The sequence below is a fragment of the Electrophorus electricus genome, chromosome 11 (genome assembly GCF_041902795.1).
Source record: "Electrophorus electricus isolate QZ-2024a chromosome 11, ASM4190279v1, whole genome shotgun sequence".
NCBI lineage: Eukaryota > Metazoa > Chordata > Actinopteri > Gymnotiformes > Gymnotidae > Electrophorus > Electrophorus electricus.
The window spans coordinates 16,660,001-16,687,686 of NC_137507.1; the positions used below are offsets into that span (position 1 = coordinate 16,660,001).

General features: G+C 43.4%; 2 protein-coding genes across 5 annotated transcripts in view; one reads left to right on the forward strand and one right to left on the reverse strand.

Annotated features, from left to right (window-relative positions):
• The window catches only part of tmcc3 (transmembrane and coiled-coil domain family 3), a 15,298-nt gene extending 12,690 nt beyond the window's left edge, over positions 1–2,608 (forward strand). Inside the window, exons 3-4 of the mRNA XM_027020678.3 lie at positions 460–595; positions 898–2,608. Of these exons, the coding sequence (XP_026876479.2) occupies positions 460–595; positions 898–1,200 (439 nt within the window). The 3' untranslated portion in view covers positions 1,201–2,608. The remainder of the gene's footprint in view (positions 1–459; positions 596–897) is intronic.
• Positions 2,609–4,067: 1,459 nt separating this feature from the next.
• Positions 4,068–23,736, reverse strand: lamb1b (laminin, beta 1b). Of its 4 annotated transcripts, none has more exons than XM_081722556.1 (34): positions 23,430–23,733; positions 23,088–23,301; positions 22,243–22,418; positions 20,697–20,829; positions 19,940–20,013; positions 19,467–19,655; positions 18,883–18,946; positions 18,332–18,624; positions 17,843–17,963; positions 17,459–17,647; positions 17,096–17,272; positions 16,810–16,919; positions 16,628–16,707; positions 16,374–16,509; positions 15,662–15,820; positions 15,417–15,538; positions 15,117–15,237; positions 14,573–14,762; positions 14,061–14,204; positions 13,702–13,933; positions 12,839–13,002; positions 11,958–12,182; positions 10,455–10,669; positions 10,020–10,116; positions 8,930–9,299; positions 8,397–8,581; positions 7,903–8,144; positions 7,360–7,560; positions 6,869–7,013; positions 6,577–6,781; positions 6,056–6,197; positions 5,683–5,859; positions 5,137–5,296; positions 4,068–5,032 (listed from the first exon to the last, which is right to left on the reverse strand). In XM_081722556.1, the coding sequence occupies exons 2-34, from the start codon at positions 23,116–23,118 to the stop codon at positions 4,896–4,898; spliced, it is 5,406 nt and encodes a 1,801-aa protein (XP_081578682.1). In that variant the 5' UTR covers positions 23,119–23,301; positions 23,430–23,733; the 3' UTR covers positions 4,068–4,895. The 4 variants fall into 4 exon arrangements, with proteins under 4 accessions (XP_081578682.1, XP_026876462.2, XP_081578683.1 ...); XM_027020661.3 differs by having other exon boundaries at positions 18,332–18,534; positions 23,430–23,729; XM_081722557.1 differs by lacking the exon at positions 11,958–12,182 and having other exon boundaries at positions 23,430–23,736.
• Between the last annotated feature and the right edge of the window lie 3,950 nt (positions 23,737–27,686).

Genomic DNA, 27,686 nt, shown 5'->3' on the forward strand with positions numbered 1-27,686 from the left:
GATCTGAGTGACTTTGACCGTGTCGTGGTTGGTTGTGCCAGAGGGGATGATTTGAGTATTCCATTAATCCCAGGACCAAAGCCTTGTGTCATCAGTTCAAGCTGCTTCTAGTAAGATAATGGTGCAGGCAAAGTTTTCCTGGCTCATGCTGGAGCCCACCCATTATCAGTGGAGCCACGTCAGAAGGCCGGAATCATCTCCGCCTGGTCCATGACCGTGAATGTGAGTCCGGTGTCCTTTAGTGGCTTTCAGCAAATCTGAGTCCAGCAGTGATCCTTTAGGATGTGGGAGAACAGGAGAAGCGCAGTAGGAACACGCAGATGACAGATCTGCTGCAGTTGCATGATCTAGTCATGTAAACCGAATCCTTGAAGAAACACGCACGCACACACGCACGCACACACACACACACACACACACACACACACACACACAGTGTGTGTTCGTCTGCTTTGGCAGGTGTGAGCGGCTGGAAGATCAGCTGAACGACCTGACCGAGCTACACCAGAACGAGATGGCGAACCTGAAACAGGAGCTGGCCAGCATTGAGGAGAAAGTAGCCTATCAGGCCTATGAGCGAGCCCGGGACATACAGGTATGTATATCAGAAACAGCAGTCTTAACAACAGACTCGGTCCAGAACTTTCATATCTGTTCATTTATTCAATCTTCCTTCTCACCCTCTCTCTCATTTTCTGTTTCTGTGTATGACTTTATCTGTTTTTGTCACCCCTTTTGCCTCACTCTCACACCGGTCTCTTTGTTCCTTATTTCTCCATCTGCTGCTGTCTCTCTCTCTTTTATTGGCCTTTTCTATTTTTCTGAATCTCTCTTTCCCCTCTCCGTTTTGCTCCTCTTTCCTCTCGGGGCCCCTGCCGTCCCTCCCCTGGCCTACAGGAGGCGCTGGAGGTCTGCCAGACGCGCGTCAGCAAGCTGGAGCTTCAGCAGCAGCACCAGCAGCTCGTGCAGTTGGAGAGCGCCGATGCCAGGGTGCTGCTGGGCAAGTGCATCAACGTCATGCTGGCCATCGTCACGGTGATCCTCGTGTGTGTCTCCACAGCAGCCAAGTTCACAGCGCCGTTGCTGCGCAGCCGGCTGCACGTGCTCGGCACTTTCGTATGCATATGCTTGCTCGCGCTTGGTTGGAGCCACTGGGAGCAGGTGCAGTGCGCTGCTGAGCGCATGCTCCTGGCCAGCTAAAGCGTGCGAACGTGTGTGTGTGCGTGTGTGTGTGTGTGTGCGTGTGTGTGCGTGCGTGTGTGTGCGTGTGTGCGTGTGCGTGTGCGTGCGTGTGGGCCGGGTGTTGGCAGGTGGGGAGTGATCAGACCCTGATTGACAAAATGACACTGGATATCCGGATCTGTCCGGCAGTCTTCACTACAGCCAGACATTTGAAGGATTAAATGCTCCCAGTACTGTGGGTTTAAATAAACTAGCATGTTTGTGTAGGCGCGCGTGGGTGTGTGTGTATTTATCTGCTTGTCCGAACAAACGGGTCGATTTTTTAAAAACTGTACTGTGTTAGCTGTTCTGAACCGAGTCCCTGTGTAGTTGTTTCAGAACATCACTAATAATGCTCTAACGTCGAGTTCTGGTCACCAGAGTAAACATGTTTAACTGTGCCTTCTGAGCACAGGCATGCAGGGTGTGTTTGGGAGTGGGCGGAGTCAAAAGCTGAGCTCATTAGGCTCAGGACGCACATGGCCTCACCCACTGCCCCCCTGAGGGCTGCGCTGATCATGGAGTTTAAGCTTCTGAGCAAATGGAGCTGATTCTACTGTGCACAAAAAAGAAAATATGCTTTGTGTTGTTCTTATTTGTTTATTTGTTTTTGTTTATTTATGTGTGATGAGGATGCCTTTATTAAATAAGAGCACCAGAAGGATGCTAAGCTAAATGGACTTTAGGACTATTTTACATGACAATTTTAGTAAATATTTTTATAACTATTTTTTTCCTTTTTCTGTTTCTTCAATTCAGAAACCTTTTTGAGAAGACTGAGTAATGTCCACTGCTCTGCAGGGCGTGTGTTGGTTTTTATCAACAAAATCGTAAACTGTCACTGTCACAGAATGTCTCCCACACAGATGTTTGTTTGTTTGTTTTTTTTAAGTGTAGATGCTTACTGCAGAGCTAAAGGGAGAATAACGAAAGAGAAAGCTGGTACATCAGCCACCTCCCACTCCTAAGCAAAATATCTGCTTGAGAGCAGTCCAGCACCAAAGGACCAAATTAGTGGTGGCAGGTGCCTTCCTGCAACCCCAAACCATTACACCTGGTTCAACCATTCCTGTTTGGGGTCGAGACTTATCCATAAGGACAGGGGAGAGCCGATGACCACTGGGCTACAACCTACAGCAGTACCAGCTTGTGTAGCACATGGAAACTAGTTATCTAATACCCTTGAATTGACTGTTTCTGTCTATTCCTGGTAGTTTCTGTACAAATACTTTAAATATATCAGGAGCACTACAGCCTCCCTGCATTCTCCAGTCTGAAAGGATTATTAAAGGTATTTACCTAATCATGTATTCGTGCTGCAGTGTTGTATATTGAGTCTCGAAAAGAATGTCGTTTTCCCAAATAAATGATGCTCTTTTACAGCAAATATTGTTCTGTCTCTGTCATTAAGAGTCTTTGTTTACAAAATGTACACATAAGCATTTGCCGTTGAAGAATCCTTGAAAGCCCGGCACCTGCCACATGAATTGGCACATTAACCAATGGTGCGCCTGATGTGTGTGTGTGTGTGTGTGTGTGTGTGTGTGTGTGTGTGTGTGTGTGTGTGTGTGTGTGTGTGTGTGTGTGTGTGTGTGTGTGTGTGTGTGTGAGAGAGAGAATTTGGGAAGCACTCTATTGCCCACTTGTGCCCACTGAAAGTATTGCAAGCATCTATGAGGAACACAGCAGGTATTTTAGTTCCCACCCTAATGTAACATCCTAATAGCCATCACTAAAACAGTTGCTCTGAAGGAAAAGGTCTCTGCAATTGTCCTGGGTTCTCTAATTAGCAACTAAAATTTTCAATGCAGTCTGAAAACATGCCCATAGGAAGTTTTATGCCTTTGTTGTAATAGTAGATATCACTTGTCATTTTTGGTTTATGATCCAAACTTGACTTGGTCCTGAAGGTTTCTCCTCTACAACAATGAGAATTCGACTGTTTCTCTCCAAAAGGTGCTCGTCCAGTTCCTTGCCATCTCGAGACTGAACAAATACAGCTCCTCCCTGGCTGGCCTCCCTACACGTGTCATCAGAACTGAGCTGATCCAGAATACAGCAGAATGTCTTGTCTTCATCCTCCCAAAGTTCACCTGTGTCACCCAAACACACCATTGCTGGCTTCTTGTAGATGCGCACATTATATTAAAAACCCTGATGCTTGACTACAGTGTCAAAAGTGGACCAGTCCATCCTTACCTGCTGCCAGTGGTCAAGTTCCAGTCCGCGCCTAGATCCCTTCAAGCTTCGAGTACGACTCTGCTACCCCTGCCGTCTTTCAAGATGCATGGAAGACAAGTACCATGACTCTTCTCTGTTCTTGCACTCACATAATGGAATGGATGCTCCCTGGCTGTCAGAGCAACACAGTCCCTCACTTATGAAATGTTTTATCTCTGTGTTGAGTATTAGCACAGACTCTTGATTCTGGCAGACTGTGGCATTAGTAAAACATCACTGTTTGTGTGCTATCTAAGCCAGCTAACTTTGAATGGTAACTACAAGCGAGGCACACGTTGTGGCGTATCTAACTGTAAAGCCTTTTTCAAGGCTACCCTTCAATTAAAATCTCACAATAATTCAATGAAGTCAGCCAAATCCATCTACACATTTTAGGCAGATGTGAAAAAGATGTACTTTGAGAGGTATGCCTGGATGACAACTAGCCTGCAGCAAACATGCCACTTCTGTCAACTGTAGTTGTGTTCTGAGGAATGCTATGCTGCTGAGAGCATGTATAATGTGTGTGGGTGAGGGACGGATATGTAGAAGTCTGGAAGAATGGAACATGATGGGGGTGAAAAGAGACGAGGCATTGTTTTGAGGAAAATTAGTAATAACAGTAATGTAATTCACAGCACCTTTAATTACAATTTTGACTGGAATGCCTAGACGAGCCCAAAATTTCAATATGACAGTGCTATTTTATTTCTCTTTCGTGGCTATATAATAATATTTAAATGTGGCAGATATTGTTTGGTATAGATATTTCAAAATACAACTTTTTGGCTAAAGACTAGATAAACAAGTGAAATGGTAGGTTTTGTAAGTAGCTTTTCCTGTACATACGCTGAAGTTGACTTAGTGGCTAGCAACAGTGCTTCGTGCTCCGGGTCCTGCAGTGAAACTGCACTTCCTTGCCAATTTTTAACTCGCTAATTAGCTGATGAGTTGAGTCAAGTCCCTGTTGAACCCTTTAAACAATTAATTTTTAACCCTGACTGAATGGAGAGATTTATATGTCTCTCATATATATCTTGTGTGCTTATATATCATGTAAATGTAGGTGGGCCTATTACATGGCTAACGTTATTTGCTTGCTAGCACCCAACATGGTTAATCACAGGCTATGGGTTATGTTGCTAGCGTTCTAGCTTTATGTCGACATTACATCAGTTGTGGTCAGATTACATTACGTCTGAATAAAACAAAGAAACCTACCTTGGAAAACAAATAGTCACATGTTTGGTGTAAAGAGGAACAAATGTGGATCGGTGCTACCCATGGGATTAGGTGCAGGGTAGAGGAGTACTCAAGAACCAGGACTGGGAGGCACTGGCTTAACTCAAGGGGAACCATTTGGGAACGGGATCTTAGGGAATGTGCAGCTACTAATGCGCATCTCTGGCTGACACAGAAAAAAGTCTGGGTTCTTCACGGGACTGTGGCCGCCATCACAGGCACGTGCTGTACAGTGCAGCCTTGTGACTGAGCTCCTGCAGCACACCCTGGGCCGTCTTCTCTAAATCCTTCAGCTCCTCCGCTCTCTCTTCCAGAGTCTGCTGGTTCGAGGAGAACGTCTTCTCCAGCTCTGAGGGAGAGGGGGACAGAGAGGCAAAGTCGGTCATGCTTGGTCCATCTGTGGCAGCACAGCCTTATTTAGGCTGTTCATGGCATCTACCTGTGTGTGTTTACCTGTTAGTCTCTTTAATTTGTTGACAGAGTCATCCAGAAAGTCTTTTGCCTCCTGCCGCAGTCGCTCCACCCTCTGGCGTGCGTCAGACACACCCAGCGCTTTGTGCTCCATCAGGTGGCTGACTAACCGGAAACTATCCTTCACCTCCGAATCCAATTCCTGACAGATATACACATAATACATGTAGTTGTAATAATTCTCATTGGGTGATAGCCAGTTCGATCCCCTGGTAATTCCGTGAAGCCAGTCCTGGCCAGGAGCCCAAGAGGGCATAATTGGCCTTGCTCTCTGAGTGGGTTGGGCGGCACCTCCCTCACCCCATTCCTCAACACAGTGCCAGCCAATCTGGGCATCTGCTGGCTGATGTGGGCATAGCTAGTGATTGATGCTCTCTTCCAAGGGTGTGGAACTGGAAACGACTAACATTGTGAGAAAATGGTTAAAAGAAATTCTTATTGCTGTCACACTATTGTAAGTTTTATCAGCCTGACAGTGTAAATGCAGCTATTCCTCAAAGCTAAAATTAACACTGGACAGCCAGTTACCCGTTTGGTTTGTTCCATAACCTCAGAGACGTAGTCAGCCACTCTGTTAGTGTTTTCTGCACTGCTGGAGGCCTCCAGAATTTTCTGTTTGGCCTCGCCAACCCCTGCCTCTGCATCCAGCATCCTTTGCGTGATGTTACTCAGTTTAAGCTCAGACGCAGCCGTCTCTGACTCCACCTGTAACACGCGCACACACACACACACACAAACAAATGCATACAACCATACACACCTGAACATACTGTACACACGGGCGTACATAGCATTAGGCAGTATTACCTAATATTACCTGAACACACACACTGTACACATGTGCAGGTGTTCACACATACTTTCATAAGATGGGTTACTACATAAACAGAGACACTCTCACCGAGGCCATGTGTTGTTGTGTGTAGTCGAGGTTGTCCTTGGCCCCTGTCAGGCTGACATGTGCTGCAGACTGAGCATACTCAGATTCATTTAACGCTGACATCACTTCCTCTGCTTCCTCCTTCAGCTGCATAGCCTTCTCACTGCAGAACACACACAATGTATCAGGATACTCCATGTACTGTTGTGCCTGTGATGGTACAATAATGTGTGTAAAGTGGTAACACTGAGCATAGACCTTATGTATTTTGCAATTCTAGGTATAAGCATCCATTCCTGTATTCTACAGTATTCTAGTTCATTGGTATGTTTGATTCTAACCTACTGTACTGTACTTGGATATATTCTATGAGTAAATGACAAAGCACTTTTGTAAGTCACTCTGGATAAGATCGTCTGCTAAATGCTGTAAATGTAAATGTAAACACAAGACTGTGTTTACGTATGTGTGTGTGTGTGTGTGTGTGTGTGTTTGTATGTGTGTGCATGTTTGTGTGTGTGCGTATGTGTGTTTGGGTTTACCTGACTGTGCGTGTCTGGTGCAGCAGCATCTCTGCCATGTGGGCCTGGTCAGCACTTTCAGCCAGAATGTCATCCACACTTGTCAGGCTCGCGACATGCTGGCGAATCTCCATAGTAACGTTCTTTAGCTCGCCTGCGGCCACGGGCATCTTTAGCTTCAGCACCTTGTCAGCTAGTGCCTCAATTCGCTGCAGATCCGCTCCACCTAAACACACACAGAGTCAGACTGTTAATTTCTGTAAATTAATTTGTAAATTGGATGCTTATGTTGGATGTGGGGTGTGTTGCTTACGTGTAAGAAAGTCTCTTATTTCCTGAACGAGCTGTCGTAGCTCCTGATTGGTCTGCTCAACTCTAGATTTGCTCTGATTGGCCTTTGACAGGACATCCTGAGCACTGAGTTTAGCCTCGTCAGCCTGCCCGCGAGCATCTGACACCTTATAACACAAACATACAAACACACACCAATACAAACACATGCTGAGTGGGTCACGTAGAGAGATACACATGAGAGATATGCACTCATGTGCTATGGAATAATATCAACCACTCTCAGTTAAATTCTGGCTTAATTTTTAAAATAAATGCAAGATAAAGGATTGAAGTTTAGAGTCTAAGAGAGAGTGTGTGACACATTATAAGTGTATAAACCATGTAGAGAAATCCATTTAGCAATTAGTCAGCCAAGATAGCTGTGTGACTCTACACTTGCTCACAGTCCCTAACAGGCAATAAGAGCACTGCTAGAAGGCCAATGAGATATGTACTGCAGCAAAGACAAACCATCCTGTGGAGCTTCTCCACTTCCTTCAGAGAGTCCAGGATGTCATGGTCCAGCTCCTTGGCTTTGTTCAGGGCTTTGTTGCTTTCTGTGATGAGTCCTGCACACCCCGCCGCACCGCACTGCAACGCCCCAGCCTCGCCCGCGCACCCCAGACCCTCGCAGCCTCCGCAGCTGTCTGGGCCAGACGCTCCACCACACACCTACAGGGGCGTAAAGATCAAGGAATGCTCAGGTCAGTGCTCCACAAACCTGTTCATCGCTGGCAGTGTTAAGATGTCCCTAAAACACAAATACTTAGACAACTTTATGTTTTCCAACTCGGTCTTTAGGGATTGCCAGACAGTCCAACTTCAGACACGCTCGAAGCAGCAGGTGAATTTTTGTTCAGTTGCACTGGAAGCTTTGACAGAACAAAAATGTGTCTTGTTTGTGGATCCCCGTGGCCCGGACTGAACATGACGCCAGGTGATTATCGTCATTCTGTATTTCACCCGCCCTAGATTGACATAGTATTTTTACTGGATACTCATTGGCTGATGCACCTGGTGGCTGAGTTGCGATAGGTCATCCTGGTCCAAGTCCCGGTTCATCTTGTCTAGTCTCTCAGCCTGCAGCTGCAGTCTGAGTTCGTACCCGCCCTGGATGGCATTCAGCATGGCCTCGCTGGCTTGTCGCAGGCCTGCTGACTGCTCCATGGGGCTTTGCGGGTCACTGGTGGCCTGGTTGACCTGACCCTCTGCCTCCAACGACTGCTGGTGATACTGCCAAATGCTGTCTGCTGCACCTGCACAGTGGTGATATTCATGCAAAATACTGCAAATGGTAGTCATGTACAGCAGCCTTTTGTGTGAATGAATGAGAGCCTACTTTACTATTTCTACTACTACTAGCATATGTGTATGCAAATTAGGGTAATTAAGCAGGCTAAATTATACCTAATAATAATAATAATAATAATATAATGATTCTAAAAATGATAAAGTATGCATGTTCTTCTGCTTGTCCAAAATGAAGTGCATGTGCACATGGTTCGTACCCCTGATGTTGGCATGTTTGATGAGCAGCGCCTGCTGCTGCTTCTCCTCCATGCTCTCCTGCAGCTTGTGGGACTCCTCGCTGAGGGAGTGCAGCTCCTCCGCAGCCCTGCCGTGCTCTGCAGAGACCTGTGCCACCAGATCCTCTGAGTGGTTCAGCGAGCGGCCCAGGACCAACATGAGCTGACTGAGAACATATGTGGTCAGAAAAAGAGAAAGAAGAAAATGGTGAGAAAGAAACGGGTGGAAGCTTAGTGGAAGTGCACATCTGCCTTTGTCAAGCTGTCAAAGATAAAAAAAAAAATCTGAATTAACACCTAGATTATTTTTTCCCCAAAAGGTTTTGAAAACTGTATCTTATCACTTGTGCAACTGGCACAAGTAGGTTAAAAGCAATGTACAGTAACAGCGTATTACATTTCCTAACCTTATCAACTGCTAAAGTAGTATAATAAGATGTAAACTCAAAAGTGGTTGTAACAGAGCTACTCCTCTGTTTGCGTGTGTGTGTGTGTGTGCGCGCGCGTGCACATACTTTGTTTGCTGCAGTAGAGCTTTATTGTGTACGAGAGTTTTCTGAGCCTCGTTGTCCTCTAGTATTTGAATGAGCTGCCTGGCTCCGCTCTCCAGACTAGATATCGTGTCATGATAGGCTGCCGGCACACTTGTTACTTTCGCCTCATCCACAGTGCCTATCATCCGCTCCGTCTGATTGGTTAGCTCGCTGACTGTAACATCCCAATCACTGAAGCACTGATGACATTGCTGGCATTCAGGGAATTTTCCCACATAGCCCCGCCTACAGGAGTCACAGCGTTGGCCAGCCACACCCTCCACACACATACATTTGCCTGTTGACTTATTGCACTGTAGTGTGGAGATGCCTCGTGGATCACAGTCACATGCTGGAACACATACACACACATAAGCAATACAAATACTGTCGCTGGATGGGCCAGTGGCATTATAAAAAAATGTGAAACTGAGAAAATGTATATGTGTGTGTGTGTGTGTGTGTGTGTGTGTGTGTGTGTGTGTGTGTGTGTGTGTGTGTGTGTGTGTGTGGTAGGGAGAGGTTGGTGCAAATATGAGTTATAGTTGGGTCTGGGTCTGTTTGCTGGAATTTATGAGATAGCTTCTGCATCTGCGGTTAACACACATAATGTACGTGGTTAGTAGAAAGGGTGTGTGCATGTATTTGTGTGAGAGGGTGTGTGTGTGTGTGTGTGTGTGTGTGTGTGTGTGTGTGTGTGTGTGTGTGTGTGTGTGTGTGTGTGTATTCAGATGCAGCTGTGCTTTGGGATCAAGAATTATGGTGGGAATATATGACCTGGTGGAATCTCTTGAGCTGAATTCTTATGGTTTTCAGCCGGGTCTGCCCTGGAATTTTTTTGTCTATGTGTGTGTGTGTGTGTGTTTGTGAAGAAATACAAAAACAAGCAAATCTAAAGAAGGAGTTACAGTGGGAAAGTAACTACTTAAAATAACAAACTCATCCATGTTCAGAATACAATTTTTTAGAATACAAAGTTTTAGGTACTACACCCACAAGCATTAACCATGAATGTGTTTAGTAGTGTTTTTAGTAGTGTTTTTGTGTGTGTTACGTATATGTCCAGACCCACCATTACATTTTACTTCAGGATCACCCCAGAAAAGTGCCCTACACTCTTCACAAGTCCTGCCACCAAACCCAGGCTTACAGGAGCACTGACCCGACAGCTGGGAAGCACACACACACACACACACACACACACACATGGACACAGAGTTCACAAAGGTCAACCTAAAATTCAATGGCAGATGAATGTGTGTGTCCATCTGTGTGTGAATCTGTTTCTACTACTCTTGCAGGAAAACTGCTGCAGTTTTAAGAAATCTCTCATCTGTCTGTACATGATATTGTCTTTTTCATCCAAGCTTTTTCCACACTTGTCTATTGGATGCCGGCCAGCCACATGATTCCTCTGAAACTAGGACCTAGGACCAGTCTATTGCCTGCATTCACCAGTTTTGGTGTATTTATGTATCATTTCCAAGGGGTGTGTGCGTGTGCTCACTGCATCGCAGGAGGGGCTGAAGGAGTGGGTGGGGTGACACTGGCACAGCTGGCAACCCTCTCTGCTGTTGATATTCCAGGTGTTGGGGGCACAGTGGTCACAGTTCAGACCCTCCACACCAGGCAGACAGGGACACTGCCCACTGACCCTGTCACACTCACACTTCCCATCTACACAGCTCTGTTCAACACTGCCCAAAGCCTGGCACATACACTCTACACACACACGCACGCACACATAAGACATACACATTTGTTTTTATAATGTGAGACATGGAATCATACCGTTATTTAACCTCCCAACATTAATTAACCAATTCCTTAATTAAGCATTAGCATGAGAACATGAGAACATGATATCTTCGATACCCTTATGTCTAAATTTCCTAATTGTCTTTCATTTTAAAAAGTCCATAAAGGTTTCAGTTTCTCTTCTCTCTTCTTCCTTTTCTTCTTCTTCAATAAAGGAGTGCACATTCAGAGTTTTTACTATGTTTTTACTGTGTATTCTCAAGTGACTTTTATTATGAATATAAATATTTGGTTTTAAAAATTTGATTCTGGTTTCTCTTTTAGAATCAACTTCACATGTATTTATTCATGCACTTTTGTAACCTTTAGAAGTTCTAGAATAATGAAGGCTATGTTTCTTCAAATATTCTTGCCTTTTTGTTTTGAAAAATCAAAATAAAACATGTATCTTTTGTAAAAGGCACACACACACACACACACACACACACACACACACACACACACACACACACACACACACACACACACACACACACACACACTCCCACATACCAGAGCACTGAGTATTTATAACTTTATATTTATAAACTTTATATTTATCGTCCTCCATTTTTGTCTCTCAGCTCAGATGTAAACTTTTCCTACTACAGTTACATCCTTCTCTTTTCCCACAACCTTACCAGGCAGATCAAAGGTCAGCCCATGCCTTATTCTGTGTGTAGGAAGTCACCACATCCTTATAAACACTGTCTTTGGCACAGAGGAGAGACTCTTTGACTCTTCTGTGCAATCAGAACAGAGACAGTAGTTTAGCGGGTCTCTGCTGCCCTTCCTTCTCTCAGCCAGAGGTGTGCTAATGAGCCGCCCTTGTCACAGACTTTGCATGGTACAGTGGGGGCTGGAACCATAACCCCAGACAGAGACCTCTCAGAGTGGGAACTGTGGGTTTTAAGATAACATGTTTGGGAAAAAAAGTGCATACCACACACACACACACACACACACACACACACACAAAGCATGGGCGAAGAGCAAGGACTTCAGACATATGCACACACACACACACACACACACACACAAAGCATGGGCGAAGAGCAAGGACTTCAGACATATGCACACACACACACACACACACACACACACACACACACACACACACACACACACACACACACACACACACACACACAAAGCATGGGCGAAGAGCAAGGACTTCAGACATATGCACACACACACACACACACACACTTACTCTGGCAGTTCTGAGTGGTAGCATCTCCGTAGTAACCATGGCTACAGTACTGGCACCTAGGGCCCTCAGTGTAATACAGGCATTTGAGGCAGATCCCCGTGTGGGTGTCACATGACCCTGGATCGTGCATGTCGATGTTCCTGTTACAGTGACATGGGTGGCACCGACCACCTGCCACCTGGGGGTTGCCATAGTAACCAGGAGCACATTCCTCGCACCGGGGTCCTTTAGAGAAAAAAAGTAGTGCTGGTATTTGTGTGTAATTGGTCATGATGAACTGATGTGACCGCTTGGTTTGGAATGTACATAAAGCATGTACATAACGATCTATGTGGCAATTACAGATCTACTGTAAAACATCAGCATGTCAAACATCTCAGTGAAAGTAAATATTCCTGCAGCAAGTGCTGGAAACTATTACCACCAGGTAGTGTTTCTACTCCATCTGCTGTCACACATGCCAGATTCCCAGCGATGTTTCTTAGTTGCTTAGGATGTTTCTTAGGATTATGCAAAGCGACCTACCCAAGACAGGGACTGTAACTTTTGAATCATGGTTTTAAAAAGATCCTCTTGTAACTTATGTATATATATCCTTTAACTAAGTGTCCACCGCATGTGTTTAGAGGGCTTTGGAAAAGGGTTGCACAGAGGATGTGGGACTGAAGGGAGGCAGAGGTCTCCTTCGGTAGCTAAATCTGGTCGACGTTAACTAGCAATAAATCTACTACAGCAGCTTTAATTATTTGCAGTTTGGTTTGTATTGTAAATCGCGGCTGACACGTTGAAGTTTTGTCATTCCAGAAAAGCCAGGGCTGCTGCAATGAGTCTGCATTGAAATGCAGTAGCATTGCTATGCTAGAATGTTGGCATGTCTCTACCTTTGTATCCTGAGCTGCACAGGCAGTGGAGCTGGAGAGAGTTGGGGTTCTCGTAGCAGGTGTCGGCAAACTGCCTGCCGCTCCCTGGGCCATCGGGACACATGCAAGGCCGACAATGCTCCCCACTGCCAAGCAACACGTTGCCATGGTAGCCGTTCTCACACCTGGGGAAGATGTTTTAAGATGATCTAGTTCTGCAGGAATATACTTCTCTGCATAATCCTGTGCATGTAATACAGTGCAGTCACAACAGGACAGAAATGGTACATTATGAGACAGTTCTGATTTATGTTTGATGAACATCTGAATTGATGAATGCCATTTATTTAATGTCAGCATAAGTTGAGTGCAGACAATGCCTTCTGATTGTGGTTTGATTACAGAATGAATGCACAACTTTGGAACCCAAAGGAATAAATGGTTCTGTGGTGGAGCTCTGAGTCATCACAGAGAATGGTAATGGAGAATAATGATTATAAAATGGATAGTTACAGTCCTAAAATCTGATTGGCTGAGCTTTGATGGATGCCGTTGTTAAATCCTATGATATACACTCACCTTGCAATGACTGGATTCTGTATTAACGTGCCTGGTTTTTTAACCCATAAAACCATTACAATATTAATTATGTCATAGTGTGAATATTAATAAAATGTTAATACTCACATAACAGTCATAAAATCACTGTAACATGTGGCCTTTTTTTGCTCATTGCTTTAATATATCAACTGAGAGCGAGGAGTTTCTGGTCATTCTTCCAGACACCAGTAATAGCGTAACGATGTTATTACGACAGCTTTTCCCTCATATAAACCCATAACTAAATAAGTTAAGACTGGTATAGATGCACTGGGTTCACGCACCTCTCACAGTGGTGACCTGTAGTGTGCTCCCTGCACGCCAAACACTGACCCGTGTTGGTCTGGCATCGATCGCTGTGGCCATTACAGAAGCAGGCATGGCAGTGGGGGAAACCCCAGTGCCCAGGCAGGCAGTGGGCACACTGGCGCCCGTAAGCGCCTGGCACACATGGGCACTGCCCTGTGGTCACATTACAGAAGGGAGTCCGTGAGCCTAGTTTGTCACACTCACACGCTGTGGAGACCAGAGGCAGGCATAACACACATTTGACCAATAGAACAACAGTGTGGATCTGTGTGTGATATTTGTAAGAGGTGTGTGTATGTGTATGTGTGTGTGTAATATTTAGGTATGCACTTACACCTGCAGCCAGAGGGTCCGAGATGGAAGGTGCCCGGGGAGCAGGTGTCACACTTTCTGCCCACCACGTTTGGCCGACATGGGCACTGCCCACCAATTGAGTTGCATATTAAACTCAGCGAGCCTTGTGGATGGCACTCACATTCTAAGTGTGTGCATATGTGGGAATAAGAGAGTGAGTGTAAAAGGAAAAGAGAGAGAAAACATATTCATATGTAAACATATTCATATGTATCATATATAAGCATATATTCCTGTAACCATCAATATTACCACAGTATAATCAATATTAGAATATGTAAAGTCTTGTTTCAATCCTGCAAATTGCTTATTACTATAATTATAAATAATTATAATTGGAAGCATGTGATATACATGCACCAGTGGTGAGTATAAACAAAGAAATAAGAGAGGAAAACACAAGGTTACATATTTTATTATAACACACTATGGTATTTGACCATGCATAAAAACAGTGTGTATGTGTGTGCACTCTCATGTGTGTGTTCTGACCCATAACACCCTGGTGTAGCAGTGCAGAGGCACTGAAGATGTATTCCTTGCAGATGTCGGTCATAGGGCTCTTCTGGATGGTGTGGCTAAGCTCCAGGCAGCGGTACTTCTGGAACATCTCCCACGCCTCCTCACTGTCCGCCGTACCTGAGAAGAGCTCCAGGTCGCGCACGACGGGCAGCAGCACGATCTGTGCAGCACACATCAGAGGCCAGAGGGCATGGGTCAGACTGTAGAGGTCATGCTTCAATTACAGTTAGAGGGTGAGATGTTTATATGTATTCCTAGAAGTATGTGTGGCATGTAGTTTAGTGGGCTTTAGACTGCAAATGGTTTGCAATGAATAATTAAGATAATTAACACTGTTAATTAGCACTAAATGTAAACAACATGTAGTGGAATTTAGTAGGATTTAGTTCAAGATTGTGGTTCATGAGTGGGGTAATTATTTTAAGTGTGGTTCTGATTATGATTGGGGTCTAATGCATTGAGAAGTGGTGTGAAATAATAAAAGTATGAATGTGTTTGAGAGAAGAACACTCACGGAGTCAATGAGCATGTTCGGAAGGTGATGATGGTCATCTGAAGAATAGTGGGCCAGTAACATACTGAGGTTATATTTTTTATCTTTTTCCAAACACAATGGTCTGGACAGTAGCACATATCTGCAACCACACACACACACACAGTTCAAAGTCCATACTTGCTTAGGCAGACACCATGCACACTGTTCACATGTTTAATGTAGAAATAATCCTAGAGGCTCTGCTAAACATGGTTGAGATGGTCTCATGCATACACACACATTATACATGCACAAACATACACACACACTCATTTTAACCTGGAGCCTGGAGACAGTGAGACCCTCTGCTGGTCAGCATAAGGAAGAGAGCAATGTGCAGATGGTGAAGGGTTACGAGTACGCATCACAACTACTAGCACATCCTCCCACATGTCTGGCAACTATGCGTACACACACACACACACACACACAAAAAACAACAAATTAATCATAACCTGTGTGTAGGCTTAAGCATGTGTAAGTGTGTGTGTGTGTGTGTGTGTGTGTTTGTGTGAGCACACTACCTGTGGTTCATAACGGATCAGCAGGTTGTACTCCATGGACTGTGGGACATTGTCAACTGTGAACTGAAGTGCTTTTCCTTCAGGTACGTTGGCAAATCCAATACCGGTCCAGGTAGCATGATGATCTACAGGCAGTGACCTTGGTACCATGGTCACCCCCTGTACACAGTCATCGCAAAGAAATTCAACTATCCTCTCATTCTATAGCTCACACAATGAAGCTGCTGCTTTAAAAAAAACTGCACTGAACTTATGAGATCTGGGTTGTCAAACTGGTCTCACAGCATAAAATTTGCACCAGTGCATTTAATGCATGTAGAAAATATCATGTCCAGTTTTCATTTGTGACCACATACACACAAGACACTTCATCACTTGAGGGTTTATAGTTGGAGCTTATATCTCACACAGAATGTGGTATGTTGCCCTTCTGCAGTGGTCAGTCCCTAACTACAAGACTACAACTGGCCAGATATTTTGGAATGGTGGACCATGACCAATGAACTGTCCATGCCAGCAGCTGTAACTTTAACAGTGTGTAACTGCACACCTGTAAAATGGATCTGAAAGAGAGGCATGTCTAATAAAAGTCAAGAGGCCATTTAAGATATGTACAAGAACAGATTTTAACATCAAGTGTGTGATATATGTGTGGTACATGGTTGAAAGAGGTGAGAACTCCAGCACCCATAATGCCCTGGGTGGCACTTACTGATTCAAACTCTGCATCCTCAGCCTCATAGGTGTAGTGGTCAAGCGTGGCGAAATAATAACCGTTCTTCACTTGGTCACAGCGCCTGCCAAACATGTGCTCTCTGCACACACACTGTCCTGTCTCTGGAGAGCAACTAGAGAGGAAGAGAGAGCAAAATGTGAGGATGTTGTTGATACTTATATATAATGCTAATGAAATGTATTAATCTTCTGGCCTAATAATTATGGATTTGAGAGTCAATTAGTTCTTACTCATTATTCAAAGCCCCGCCCAGATTGCAGTCACATGGTCGACAGCCATCCATGTCATTACGAAGGCCCCAGTGTTGAGGCTGAGAGAGTAAGGAAAAAGAAGATTTTTCAGAAGCACACACACAAACATACATGTACAAACACACACACACACACACACGCAGACACACACACACACTCACCAGACACTGATTGCAGCTTCGGCTGGTGACGAGGCGTTTGCAGTGGCATTCTCCAGTGTTTCTCTCACAGGCCCTTCCAGGGAGCGTACCAAGAGGATTACATCTGCATGCTGCATTATGCAACAAACCACACACACACACACACACACACACACACACACACACACACACACACACACACACACACACACACACACACACACACACACACAAATAAACAGACAGTACACTATGAAGCTGTTTTATGAGTTTGGGTGTGTGTGTGTGTGTGTGTGTGTTTCCTCACGCAGGCAGCCGAGTGGGTCTTGTCCCAGGCCGTAGTGCCCTTGCTTGCAGCTGTCACATCGTTTTCCCTCCACACTGGCCTTACAGTGGCACTGACCTGCGATCAGTCTCCTCGCCACATCTGTTACACTGTCACACACACCGCCATTCAGTGAGCCCTGGGGATCACAGTCACATGCTACCAGTGCACACACACGCACACACACAGATGTCTGCGTATAAACACACAGCCCAACGCGCACAAACACATATCTTACAATGAAAATAGCAGTGGATACAGTCGGCAATCACAATAATCTCTTTGACATACACACAAGCACACACACACATACACACACACACACACACACACACACAAACTTACGTGTGCAGATGTCAGGGTGTCGTTTGTGCAAATCTGGGCGCTGGTAATAGAAGGGCTTGCAGCCCTCGCAGTGCTGGCCTTGTGTGTTGTGCAGACAGTTGTCACATACTCCCCCGCTAACGTTCCCTGATGCGATGTACGCAGCCATGTCAAAGTGACATATGGTGGAGTGGTGATTACACTCACACTCTGGGACAGATGCAGAATGAGTCAGAGAGCCACACAGAGACAAATACATAAATACACATCAAAACTTCACACAGATAATCCAAAATGTATGTGTAGGCATATGTGTGATGGGTGTATGTGTGATGGGTGTATGCATGTGCTTGTATGTACATGTGCGTGTGCATGTGCGTGTGTGGGTGTGTGTGTGTCTCTTACTTTTGCATGCATTGGTGTTTCTACCCTCTGCTGGTCTCCATGGCACATCGTGGTAAAAGTTCTCACACAGCTCACAGTTCAGTCCAGCAGTGTGGTGCTTACACACACAGTGCCCATGAACCTGTGTGAGGATATCCGTGCACACGCAGGCACATACGTACACACACAATTAACTGACTGTAATTGACAAGCAGAAGAAAGAATGAAAGAGTAGCAAAGACGATGCGATGAGAGAAAGATACTGAGGCAAAAATGTCAAGAAGACAAACACAGACCCACGTTGGACAGGAATTAAACACAGAAAAGTGCACACGATACACACACTGGCACTCAAAAATGCACACAAAAAAGCAAACACACATGTCAAAGACATTTCAGCACATGCACACAGACACACACACACACAAACACACACAGAGGGATATAAAGTGGGCTTTGGTAGCAATGCTGCCTGTGGTACTAATTTAGTTCTTTCTGACTGTTCCTCACCATTCCTTCAACTCTCGCCTCACCACCTGTGATTGGTGCACACTGAGAGGCATGGCCATAACAGAAGCAGTTGCCACGGACAACCATGTCAAAGATGGCGTAGTAGTACTTCTGCATCACATCCTCCAGGTCATTCATGAGGTCATCACCAAGAGTGTGTAACTTTACCATCCGCACACGCAGGTTAGTGATCCTGAGAAGGTCTACAAAGACACACAAACACATATGCAAGCTTGCACACACATGCAAGCATGTAATACACATACGCACACGCTCATATGCATACACACACACTGAGTAACAGGATGTTTTAGTGAGGAAAAATCAACAATCATCACACACAGATTCAATTTCAGTAACAAACATGAAAGAATTTTACATGCTGCTATTTTTCATGATTTAAGATTTCACAGGCACATAAATACACACAAGCATGAAAAGGGCTAAATACAATTTTATTCAGGGTATTTCTTGTTTTATGTGTCTTTTACACACAGAGACAACAAAAATGGGATAAAAGGATGTCAATGGCAAAAACGTTGGTTACTTACTTTGGATATGTTCACTGAAAGGATCACGAATCTTAAAAACAGGGTCAAGGACTCTAAAAATCACCTACGCGCGCATACACACACACACACACACACACACACACACACACATACACACACACAATGATAAACATGCACAGATAGACAATGGAATGCTATAGTATATAAAATACTATATACTGTACAGAATAGTACAGAATACTAGAGATATACATAGACTGTATAATATCATCCATGTATAAATGGATCACAAATAATGTTCACAAAAAATTAATAATAAGTAGTTATTGTATCTACTAAGCTGGCCATTGACAGAATTTTGTTTTTGGTGTTTTAGTTCATGAATTCAGTTTCACTGTGATTGATTGCAAAATATTATGTTATAGCAGTTATGAGCTAACCAGTTGGCACAGAGGTTTTTGTTTGTTGTTTTAATGTTTTTTTTATATTGTGTAAGAGTGAATTTAATCTTTACAACCTGAATTCATATTACATGAGAACATCTTTGTCACTGTCCAAACAAAGAGGTAAGAGAACACTTAAGTGTGCTTGTGAGTTTGTGTGAGTGTGTGTGTTAAACAAACCTCTCCTTCTGTTGAAGGCTCTGTGTCAGAGTAGCGTGAATCACATATGATATCATCGACTCTAATGACTGGTCCCTTTGATATGTATGGAAAGGTGGTGGAGCAGTCATATGCAAAGTAACGGTACACCTGCCAACTCTGCCCATAGTCTGATGAACGCTCAATCACCATAGCCGCAGGACGGAATGTCTGTGGGCAAAGCACATCACGCAAACATGAGAGCATGCACGCACACACACACACACACACACACACACACACACACACATACACACACATACACACACATATATGCACACGCACTTGCTTTATGTAAAATATCACTGACCCTCTGGAACTGACTCTAAAATGTTCAAACACACTTACATGTATGTTCTAAATTCCTCAGAAGCAGTAGACTCCTTGAGTGGAGTGCAGTGTCTGTGCAATGTGTATGGGTTAGGTGTTTGTGCATGTATTGTGTGTGGCAGTACCTTAAAGGTCATGATGAGATGTGTGAAGTGGAATTCAGCTTCTAAGTCGAGCTGAATGGTCACATTCTCCACTCCTGACAGAGACAGAAACAAAGAGTCGTGTGTGTGTCCACGAATGAGATTTTCCAGTTTCTCATATGGACAGATAATGCTTGAATAACAGATGGAGTGAATAAAGTTATTCAGTCCTCTCCACTCCTTGTGCCACAGTCAACAGAACACTAGCACAGGGCGTCAAAAGGCCAGTTGAAGATTTCTAGTGTGAGTTAAGTGGAATGAAGCAAAAACCAGCTCCAACTGTTCCAAACACAGCATAAACATGTAATTCGCTGAATTCATGAAGGTGCGCCACACCCACGAACCTAATCAGTTAGCATGGTAGTGGTGAAAACCAGTCTCTGGGGAACAAAATGGATGCTGGTTCCCAGGCCCAGCTGTGGTGCTCAACTCTCACTTGCTCTCGGTTTCTCTCCCACCATTTCCTTCTTCTTTTTGGCTGAACTCTCTCTCTCTTTCTGTGGCCAGGACCGCTGCCCCTGGGAGACTGAGCAAGTCCGCAGGAAGTGCACTCTGATCAAACGCAGCCAGTACTGACGTGCACTGTTTTACATCTACCATTTATTATTAGTGCATGTTACGAAACTCACTTCATACACTGTGAAGTGATGTTTCATGTGATTTAGACCCCCCCCCCCCAAAAAAAAGAAACATGAAACACAAAACAGAGATAAATGGGCAATGTCAGAAGCTTTCTCACCATTCTGGGATTGCCACCATGTTTTGAGCCTGTTGGGGGCAAAGGTTGTGACTATGTTCTCAATGGTGTGGCTGTTGGGGTGAGTGACTTCATTGTACATCTCCCGGGAGTCACATTCAAAGCACTTATCAGCCTAAGGAAGGACAGATGAGTACAGACATTTAGGAAACATGAGAATCATGTTACCTCTTACTCTCTCTCTCTCACCCATAATCACATTCTCTCTTTCTCACACATATATACACACACACACACTAAAAAAAACCAAAATAATGCACATAGCAATTAGAAAGCTGGTTTAGACTGTTACTATAACACCACATACTCTGTACATTTGAAGGGGAGATGGATAGCTGTTGTGTGGATTCATCAGAAATGTATAAAATGTGTGTGTGTGTGTGTGTGTGTGTGTGTGTGTGTGTGTGTGTGTGTGTGTGTGTGTGTGTGTGTGGGAGAGAGAGAGAGAGAGAGAGACACAGAGAGAAAGAGAGTTGTATAGTTGTATGCATTCCAGCTCAGATCAGAGCAGTCTACCCACTCTCTGATTACAAGCCAATCGGACACTGACACATTCATAGCCACACAGCCGTCTGGGTTTCTCTCTCTGCTGTTCTCTGCTCCCTCAGCATGTTAAAGTACAGAGCGGGTGAAAATTCTGGGCTGTGTGGGCTGCACAGACGCACCAAAGAACTCTGAAAGAGGCCTGAGGGAGTTTGGAACATTCAGATAGACAGAAAGATCGTCCTCTCCATCTCCTCCCATTACACACACTGCACAAAAGGGTGATTGTTGGACAGAAAGTGAATTTTGCAGTGGACACAAAAAACACATTCTGTTGCCATGTACAACATAATACAGAGGAGCAATCAAAGACAGATTGCTGGAGTAAATCATACATTATGACAGATGAGAGATGTAATGTCTCACATCTTGGTCAAGATGACAACTAGATTTTGCCAGACAACTCTGATATCACTTCCCCTAGATATCAATAAAAGTACTGGAAATGTCACAGAGTCTGTTAAAGTCCCTGGGCCTACCATCTGAGCTGGGACACAAGCTTCTCTGTTGTGTAGAAAGCACAGCAAGGCTGAGGGTTTGCAGACTCTAAAACAACTCAATGTGGACCAGGAACAGGCAAAACTGGAGGTGCAGAATCAATCCTCCCTGATCTCAAGGATGAAACTATTTGGCCCTCTGATATCATCTGTGTTATTGGTATCGCACATTGGCTGTTCCCCCACTCCCGAGCAGATGACTGGGTGTGAGAACCATTGATAGAATCTTATAACATGTAATTCCAAAATCTTAAGTTATCAAGCTGTTTAGTTTATAATAACTTGCTTTTTATGCAGCAGATGACATTTAACTGACACTTTTATCCAAAGCAGCTTACAATTACAACTGAAGACTACTTGAGGGTTCCCCACTCAGGGGCCCAACAGTGGCAATTTGGCAGCAATGGTATTTGAACAGGCAAGCTTCTGATTTCTAGTCAAGTAGCTTAACCACTAAGCTACAACTTATTATACATTATAGTTATTACCTGCAGGTTACTGACAATACAGAAGGTTTCGGGACCGCTAAGTCCGCACGTGGAGGAGGCTTTGAGCCGGCGCGCTCTACCAATCAGGAGGTCGCCGGTTGCGGGGTAGCAGCTGCCTTCTGCGCACCTGTCAGTGTACGAGGGCAGATCTTGTGCCAGGACCCCGAAAGCCACGACTATACGAAGGGAAGAAGAAGCCCGAAAAGATGTTAGATAATCGAGGTTATCGGACTGACTATGATCAATAATTCAAGGCGAGTGGATTTGCCGGTATAATCTCCAAGACACTCGAGAAGATCGTTAAAATGCCGTGCGGGCGGAACGGAGTACGCTTGCTCATGGTGTTTGCACAAACACAAACACCTGGCAGATACTAATGTGTATATACACGACATCTGTATATATACTGCTTGAATTGCTTAAGGTCAGAATGAAGTGCCAACATATTACGGATATTCGATTGTAACCAATTTGATCAGTTTACTTTATATGACAAATAAAGTGACTTAATTTAAAATTAGAATGATACTTAAATTACGGTCTATTTTCATGATTACAGTGACAAAACCAGGGCGCGTGTTTTGAGAGAATTGAAAAAGCTTTATGGAGACACACGCACTTCTCTGCACACTAACTCAAAACACTGCAATACTTAAAACAACAAGCATCAAATTACTTTTTATGTTCGGTGTCAGCCAGTAAGACTGTTTTAAATAATAACATATACAGAGTAATAAATGAATAATTTATGTTACAGAGTAATAAATTGCATTTTCATAAAACACAAACATTTACAATTTTCTCGGCAAACGAAGAGTTCTAAAGCTAATGTTACTTCAACTTACTTAAAACTGTAGCAGTCTGTAATATCCACATTGCTGAGTTACAGAAATGAACTGCGCTGTCAGATTCTGCGCACCCGACATTAACTTATTCTTGCCCGGGCAGCCCAGAGAAACCGCTATGAGTAAGAATAAAAAGAAGAGAGTCTCAAGCCAAAGCTCCCGCCCAGTAGTACACACCAAAGCCTCGTCCTCTAACTGCGTACGTCATGGGGACCTCGAACAGAAAAAAACAGCAAAAACTCTTAAACCTTTGAAACATTGCACGAAGCACTGAGGATATTTACGGAGTTCACTTTACTAAGAGCTATGTTTGTTTATAGTTCAAAAGTGGCCGAACCTCACTTTTAGTTGTTTTGTTTTCAGAACCATACAAACACTTCTAGAAGAAAGATCCTGTGAGATGTCCTTAGAGCTCAGCTGTCCCAGTTTGTATACGACGACAAGTAAACAGAATAGATACAAACAATCGCAAATGTCGGAAGTATAAAAGAACAGGATATTTCCACACACTACGAAAAAGCAAGTGACGTGACTTGTTCTAAAACCATGAAATGTACATTTAATACCACTTTTTATCAGTAATGGGAAAAACGAAAACACATTTCCCCAACTGCTTGTTTTCTTTCTTTCTTTCTTTCTTTCTTTCTTTCTTTCTTTCTTTCTTTCTTTCTTTCTTTCTTTCTTTCTTTCTAGAGAGAGAGAGAGAGCAATAATTATATAAAAAGAGAGAGCAATAATTATATTGAGAAAGAGAGAGCATCTCTACGAATGACACTGTGCACTTCAGAATGTCTGTACAAGACCAGCTGTGGTGTGACTAAGTAGTGAGGCTAAGTCACTTTCCATGAAAACAGAACCCACACACAATCAACCCCCCCCCCCCCCACACACACAGGTTGACTAATGTGTGTTTGCTATTTGGGGAGGGTAGGCCATCTGGTGAGAATTATAATTTGAATATAAAAACAAATCATCTTCATCACTCATGTTTCAGCCCAGAGCAGAGAATTTCAGAATTATGTCAGCATTTTTTCACGGGGAAACATTCATGCAACTATTTCTATATAAGACTCAGGACTTCACAAAAGCTCTTTAACAATAATAAATCATTCATGCCACCTACAAGTTAAATACACAATGCAAAATGTCTCCTGAAAATAAAATATTTAGTGAAACAGGTTGGGTCTAAATAAATTCATATGTTTGATATGGAAAAAGACAAAACAAATCTAACACATTTAAAAATTCTAAAATAATGATACAAAAATATAAACAATGCCAGGACATTACTGGCACATTTGTTCAGTTTTAAAGAAGCGAAAATTCTAATCTGTGATTAATTAGACTTACTGTGTCAGTAGTCACAAGACTTCAATTAACTTATGAATGAATTAATTGAATTAACATATGAATGAATGAAATGTGGAAAAGAAACCATGAAAAACAAATATAGAATTGCTTAATGTCACAGTTACAGTCTGCAAAAACCTGTAAGTTTGTGAAAACTGCTGTACCTTTTCCAACCCGTGTCAGTAAAATGCAGGACTAGCAACTAAACTTTTATTAAACAAGGGATCATTACTAACTCTCCACAGCACAATTGCACATAAGGGAAATGTAAGAATATAAATGTATGCTAATTTGTGTGTTTCATTGGCCATTTAGCACTAGATAACGCTAATGGCTCAAATAATGACTAGTATTATTTGCTGCAGGATGCACAATAATGTTCATGTTATTAGTTTGTTAGTTGAATGTAAGAGGAACTTCATTTTAACATGTGAATAACATGAGAGCAAATGTGTGGTGGGAGATGTGTGGCATTGTTCTTGTAGAATACCAAGCATTCACTGGGAATAGGGGTGGTTTCTGTTTGGGGACTCTTGATAGATGTGGATTGTATAGATATGTAAATGGATCTTAAATAGTCCTTAAAACAGTAGGGTGACCGGGAGTTAATTTCTAGAGTGCATCAAGAGATGGGGTTGTGGCGTTGGAGCCAAGGGAGACCTAACACTAGATGATAGTCGGCGGAGTTGATAACAAAAAAGAAGATTGAGATTAAAGTGGAGCACGCTGACATGCATTCGCACAGGTTTAGTGAGAGAAGATACGGTGCCCTCTACTATTGGTTTACCATCTAATGTTGAGAGTTTCATGAGGGTACCGAGGTTGTCCATGGTGATGCCTAGCTGGAGGGCGAGCTTGGCATGAATGGTTTCCTTTGCCCCCCAAGTCGATCAGTGCTGGAATGGACACAGGAGTAGGGCAATACAAGGTGACTGATAGGATGAAAGACCTTGAAACCAGTCCATTAACAGAACAGTTCACCTCATTAGTGTGTGTAACTTGCCCTGGGACTGACCAGAGGCAGAGGTGGCATAAAACTTGTGCTTGACTAGGCAGTCTTGTAGTATGCGACCTGGTTCCCCACAGTACAGAAAGAGGTTATTATGTAGCTGGTGGAGACTTTCTTTAGTATACAGATGAGTTGTGTCACAAACTATGGCTTCAGGCTGGGTATCAGATACCACTAGGTCCCGGGAATAGGCAGAAATATGATGTGTCTTGAAATGAATGGTACCTTCATCTCCCTTTTACATTTGGATGTCAGCATGTGGTCGAGGCAAACCGTGAAGGTGACGACGTCCTACAAATCCAAACCTTTTCTGTGAGAAAAGCCATTTCTGTGAGAATGTCTGAACTTAGGCTATTGCGAAAAGCTGTCAACAGACCTGGGTCATTCCAACCACTGCCTGCTACCAGAGTGCGAAACTCCCCATTACTGTCACTTATCATGATGATGATGTGGTTTAGAATGCATCTGCAGGGGCTGATTGAGTGGCTAGAGATAGTGGTTTGGTGGTACATCTACAAAGTGAGAAATTGGAAGGGCCCAGGTCACTTATCTTGGCCATCAGGTTGAGCAGGGAGCAATAAGACTTAGGACCTCTCCAGACTATACCACAGCTAATGTGTATACTAGAGTTATGTGGGATTTACCTCAGTTTAGTAACCAATGTCAGCACAGGTGGCCTCTCCTCTAATCTATTGAAGAAGATTATGTGCAGACTTTTCAAAGTGCACTGGTCCAGATGAATGCCATTTTCTCATGTGAGCTGGTTATGAAGGCTCCAGATTTTTGTGCTCTGTTGAAGCTAGCGGTGTACAGTTGTGATGTTGGGGTTGGAGCTGTCCTGCAAAAAGGAGTTGTGCTGCAGTCAGGGATAAATAAACCTGTAGATTATTTTTCCAAAAAACTCAATTGTCTTCACTGAGCATATTTTCTATCAAGGAGGAAGCACTAACATTAATTTATGGCAGTACAACATTTTGTGTTTTACTTGGCTAGTTCAAGTGGTGAGGTCTCTCTTTATTCATTTACATTTTATACATTTGGCAGATGCTCTTATCCAATTTCAATTACAATTACAAGTACGTTATAGAGGTAGGTGAATGTGGTGTTAGGAGTCTTGCCCAAGGGCTCCCTACCAATCATATACTGTACCAACCTGAATGGATTCTTTAGCGCATAATCCATTGACCTTTCTAGCAGAATTCAGAACATTGAATCAAAGAGTGTTTAGATGGAGTTTTAACACTACACTACTGCGCTAAAATCTAAGCACCGTGCATGTCCCATAGAAAGTCATCATACTTGCTGATATGCTATCATGTAGTTGAGCAGGTAGCTTTAGGATACAAATGTTACAGGATGCTCATACTACAGTAAGGAAAATATATACACTGCACTATCATAACCATTCTAGCCACTGGAGGGCAGTAGCTGGCTTCTTGCGACTTGTTATTATGATTAAAAAAAAAGAAAAGAGTGGAAAAGACATCAAAGGAGGCCTTAGGAATCTTGGATGGTGATTGGTGGGAATTTTTTATTTTTTTGTCAATCTATCACTGTAAATAACCTGCCTGGGTTCTATATCAAAATGAGTAATTCATTCACATATCCAGTAACTTTGAAACATTAGAACATTAATTATTTTGATATATTGCATTAATAGTGGTGTATTTACATTTGGCAGCTGATCTGTTATTGCAGGCCATAAATAAAATTAAATATAGCCTATCCTACATTTCTGCCGTCTTTTTGCCAGTCAGTGTAGTGTTAAGGCTTGATTATTTCAATTTTGCAGCTCATCCATCAAAGCTGGTAACAACCACATGCAATCTTTCCTTGACTGACAGGAAGTACCTGACCACAGAGTCCTCTGAGTCCAAGCACTCAGGCAGCATCAGTTCCACCACAGCAGGTGAAACAAGCCCTTCTGTCCTTTTGCCATTCAGCCTGAAGTACAGGAAAACTAACAGTGACCTAACTCATTATTAATTTAATGATAATTCATGGGATTGGTTGAAAATTCAACATGACTCATATCCCACTTTCACAAGTAATGTGAGTGTAGGATCCCAGTAAGGTGATTTCTTTTTTAATCTCTTTTCCTCATATAGTAACTGTATGAGTAGGGCTAAAGTAGAAAGTATGTATTCATGATTTTAGGATGATAGTGTGTGTGTGTGTGTGTGTGTGTGTGTGTGTGTGTGTGTGTGTGTGTGTGTGTGTGTGCATGCACATGCGTACAC